This window comes from Arachis hypogaea, chromosome 18 (genome assembly GCF_003086295.3).
Source record: "Arachis hypogaea cultivar Tifrunner chromosome 18, arahy.Tifrunner.gnm2.J5K5, whole genome shotgun sequence".
Taxonomy (NCBI): domain Eukaryota; kingdom Viridiplantae; phylum Streptophyta; class Magnoliopsida; order Fabales; family Fabaceae; genus Arachis; species Arachis hypogaea.
In genome coordinates, this window is record NC_092053.1 from 2,075,333 (window position 1) to 2,080,260 (window position 4,928).

Genomic DNA, 4,928 nt, shown 5'->3' on the forward strand with positions numbered 1-4,928 from the left:
TGTATATAATACATGATATTATTAATATGGTGGACCAAGTTGCAAGAAGAGCACAAACTTTTTTAGTCATAAAGGTTAAAACAAAATTCAATTTTGAACAACATATATTATATATATATTATAGATGGCTAGCCCCTTGGCCACCCTTGTCTTCTATACTTAATTAATGTATATATCTCCTTTAATAATGTAAACACTTTTCACATAAAATCATTCAAAACCTTACGAATGCATGCAATATATATATACATATATCCAATAATAGAAACAGACTTTTCTTATGTATAGTCTTAATTTATTAAGTAAAATATTTTCTATTTAGGAAAAGAAAATGAAAAAGAACAATCAACCTTGAATGATGACCCTTGAAACGTTTATTTACTTATTAATGATGTCTATAGAGTACATTACAGCTGTAATATTATTGAAGCTTCAATTTAATTGATTAAGTGATCCATAATGGAAGAGGATTATGTTAATCATTCACCTCTTGGAAATACAGTCCTGTCCTCTATCATTAACCCCTCTTCTTATCGCCTTTTTCTTTCTTAATTACCATTCTCAATAAGGACAAAACTGAAAAGCTAAAATATTTGCAAATATTTTTTTGTTAATTACTTATATAAAAATATTTCACAAAAAAAAAAATTTAGATATGGACATATATTATAAAATTATTTAATCTGTAATAAAAATTTTCGTATCAGTTGACTCGTTCAAAAATTAAGATTATTCTAACTAATTAATTATTATGATTAAAATACATAATTTAATTAAATATATATCAAATTATCTGGCGATTTTTTATAAGCAGTTAATTATTTATAGTGTTGTTGTTACTAAAAAATGTAACTTTTTTTTTATAGTTGTTACAGTAAGATCTCGACTCCAATAAAAAAATTAATACGAGTAACAATCATAAAAATAACAACAAAAACATACATAACACATATTTTTTATTAATTTTTTATTTTTACTTACCTTAACTTGTCATACACATTAAAATATCAAATATTAATTACACAATAATTTTTTCGACATACTATCAAGATCACTGTAAATTAAAATTTTTATCATTCTTCACACATAAAAAACACTTATTCATTCCTACCATATTTCTTTAATAACCAAGTAACACTTATGCATTCAATAGAAGAAATAATATAGATCACATGCATATACAACACTAGAAGAAATATTTTTCTAACCCTAACAAATTAATTAACAATACATAGGTATTTCATCCATGAGCACAAAAATTACCTAAGTTTGAACATGTGTGATAGGGAAGATGTAAGGGCATAAGAGAAGAGGAGCGAGGGGGGTCCGAAGAGAATGCATGGATGACACGTGTACAAGGGAGGGCCATGGGAAGAGAAAGGGAAAAAGAAGGATCCATTAAAAGGCATACAAGTGTTGCAGAGAAGGCACTGCAGCTTTTAGCTCTTTCCCCACAAAACCCTAACTCGCTTCTTCCATGCCCCACAATCTCTGTACATCTCCCCAGCATTAAATTCACCACCTCACTCCCTCAATTTCCTTTTTTTTTTTTTTTTTAAAATATACTCAAATAAATTTCTAAAAATTTTGTATCACATGTTTTGATTTTTAAACAATTTTTATTACATAAAAATCTTTAAATATAAAAATAAAATATATAGATCTATTCGTCGTATTTTTAAAGACCGATTTGTATAAATAAAAACGAATCTAACTAAAATAAAAATTTATTTTATAAAATAAAAAAATCTCAATAAAATAATTTTTTTAAAAAACAAAAAGTGTCCGACACAAAATTCTTCAAAAATCTATTTGAATATATACTCTTTTTATTTCTTCTCTTCAGTTTTTTTCTTCTCTTGGCTAATTTTTTAATATAAAAAAATTAGTATATTATTTAATTATTAAATTTTATGATATTTTTAAAATTTTAAAGATAAAATAATACATCTACTATATATATTATACATTTTAATTTAAAATATATAATACCTAAAGACATATTGTCATTTGTCAATAAACAAAAAAATATAGGTTTAATTATTCTGCTGGTATCTATAGTTCGTAAAATTTTCAATTAGGTCCCTATACTTTTTTTTTCTTTTAATTGAGTCATTACACTAAATTTTTTTTTAATTGGGTCCCTACACTTTTTTTCCTTTTATTTATATCCATGTACCAATTCTTTTTTTTTTTACTTAGGTCCCTATAAAATTAAGCCAATTACTACTAAGAGAGACTTAATTGAAAAAAAATTAGTGAAGGGACTCAATTAAAAAAAAAAAGTATAGAAACCTAATTGAAAATTTCACAAAACTATAGAGACCAACAGAGTAATCAAATCAAAAATATATCATTTTGCCCTTAAAATTTTAAGAAATATTTTAAAATTCAATCTCAATTTTACTAATATCTAAGAAAATAAACGGCAAGCCTTCCTTCTCTGAATACAATACTTTTGATGTAACATCTTGTAACCTACTAGGGATGCCTAAAAGATCATAGGCTCTACACCCTATTAAATCAAGATTCCCTTATAGTAACTCTCTCTCTCTTCTCTTTTCTTTTTCAGTTTATATATATAGATAGAATCCCAAAACTGATCTTGTTCCCCTCATTGCCTTAGACAGCATCATATTCATAATAATGGGGCATCACTCTTGCTGCAACAAGCAGAAGGTCAAAAGAGGCCTTTGGTCACCAGAAGAAGATGAAAAACTCATCAACTACATCACCACCTATGGCCATGGTTGTTGGAGCTCTGTCCCTAAACTTGCAGGTACCAATAACTTCACCTCTCTCTTCATCATTCTCTTTATACTTTCTCATTTCATTTCATGTATAGGGTTGCAGAGGTGTGGAAAGAGTTGCAGATTAAGATGGATTAATTATCTCAGACCTGATTTGAAACGTGGAAGCTTCTCTCCTCAAGAAGCAGCTCTCATTATTGACCTCCATAGCATTCTAGGCAACAGGTATGGTATCCCATACTTCATATTCTCAAACCCCATCAAATCAAAAACCTTTCTTTTTATGTGTATATCAACTTGTTCTTCAGGTGGGCTCAGATTGCAAAACACCTACCTGGAAGAACAGATAATGAGGTGAAAAACTTTTGGAATTCAAGCATAAAGAAGAAGCTTCTTTCCCATGATGTTCTTGTTCCTTCTTTGGCCACATTTTCTGATCATCATATCCATCATCATCATCATCATGGCCTTATTGCCAATAATAATAATGGTTCTTCCTTAGAAACTTTCTTCCCTGAAAACCCTATCCTAAACCCTCATCAGCTATACCTTCCAATAATCCCATCATCAATCCTTCAAGCTTTTGATCAACAAAATGTTATTGATATCAAGCAGCAGCAGCTTGATAACAATAACATTAATTATAACAATAATGGCAACAACTTCCATCACCATATTCAAATGCCTACTGCAGAAACAGTAGTAGTACCATCCATGAATACTACTGTTAATCCATCATCATCTTTGTATGAAGATACTTGGTCATCATCATCATTTGGATGTGTGCTACCTCTTCAAGAAGATCATCAGATTTCCAAAAATAGTAGTGATCATGATATTGCCATCACTGCTGCCACCCCATCAAACTATATTATTGATAAACTCATCATCAATAATCCAGTTAGTACTACATGGCAGCAGCATTTTGATCTTCATCACTTGATGGAACCAGTTGTCCCAAAAATCTGTGATATTAATAACACCAACATCATTGAGGATTATATTTGTGGCTTACCATATTCACCTGCTTCATCATCACAACAAGATCCTCTTGCTAGAATCCACTGTTACACTACTACTACTACTACTACTACACCTGCTTCTGCTTCTGCTGCTGCTATTTGTCCACAAGATCAAGCAACTCTTCTGGCTGCAAATCATCATCAATTGGAACAACAACAACAACACATTGATAATAATAATAATAATAATCCCCTCATCATTCCATCATCATTGCCATCATCAACATCTTCTTCATCAGCATCACTCTATCAAGCAGATCACATTTAGTATCATCATTTTCCTTCTAGTAGCTTTGATTAATTAATTAATTAAGCAAGCTTATTATTATTATTATGTGTACATATAATTGAGCAAGTAATAGTAGTAGTAGTAGTAGTAGTAGTAGTGATGATGAGGTAAATTAGTTCCATGCATACATTATTTTAAGGTCAAAAAAGAAAAAAGAGATGTGATGCATTTAATAAATATTAGAGGCAGGGGAGAGAGTATATAGATAGATAGATAGAGGGAGTGTCTCTATCTGTCAATGGTAAACATGAGTGATGCTAGTTTTGAGGGTCTTCCATTATAAGTGATGTGCTTGCTTTGAAACTGCCATAAATATATGTTGAGGTCCTTTCAGAATTCACATGTTTGTCGCCTAAAAGTAAGTACTCTCTCTCTATAAATATATATTTATTTTTACTTCTAAATATGCGTATAATTATTATTATTATTATGATTCACTTCTATAGTGTATGTTGTTGTATACCAATCATATGAGTCTAGTTGTGAACTACTTTAAAGTTGACATATTGTTTCATTGCTCTCTCTTTCTTTCTTTCTTTCTTTCTGATATTTATGATATGGATGATGACGTCAAAACAAAGACAAAAGCCGTACACATGCCATGGTCAACTTGTTGGTACTTGAGAGAGAGAGAGAGAAATAGTTGATAAGGCCAAAGTCATGACCTAAAATATGACCTAGCTAGGTAGGGTGTTTTGGCGTTTATATGAAATATATAGCACCATATATATGTATATATTTTATTATGATTTCATCAAGATGAATTTAAACATGTTTGATTAATTGTAGTGATGGATTATTGGAGACAAATTTTGCAAATAAATCAAGAGATTATTCCTTTATTGTCGTTGGTATACCTAAGGTCAT

General features: G+C 29.7%; 1 protein-coding gene across 1 annotated transcript; it reads left to right on the top strand.

Moving 5' to 3' along the window:
• Positions 1-2,584: 2,584 nt before the first annotated feature.
• LOC112773039 (uncharacterized) lies at positions 2,585-4,401 on the top strand. The gene is made up of 3 exons (XM_025818080.3): positions 2,585-2,779; positions 2,846-2,975; positions 3,059-4,401. The coding sequence occupies exons 1-3, from the start codon at positions 2,647-2,649 to the stop codon at positions 4,038-4,040; spliced, it is 1,245 nt and encodes a 414-aa protein (XP_025673865.1). The 5' UTR covers positions 2,585-2,646; the 3' UTR covers positions 4,041-4,401.
• The last annotated feature ends 527 nt before the right edge of the window (positions 4,402-4,928 follow it).

Coding starts and splice junctions, on each gene's coding strand:
- LOC112773039 (XM_025818080.3), top strand. CDS start 2,647: ATGGGGCATCACTCTTGCTGCAACAAGCAGAAGGTCAAAAGAGGCCTT. Junction 2,780..2,845: donor CTCTGTCCCTAAACTTGCAG/GTACCAATAACT, acceptor TTTCATGTATAG/GGTTGCAGAGGTGTGGAAAG. Junction 2,976..3,058: donor CATAGCATTCTAGGCAACAG/GTATGGTATCCC, acceptor CTTGTTCTTCAG/GTGGGCTCAGATTGCAAAAC.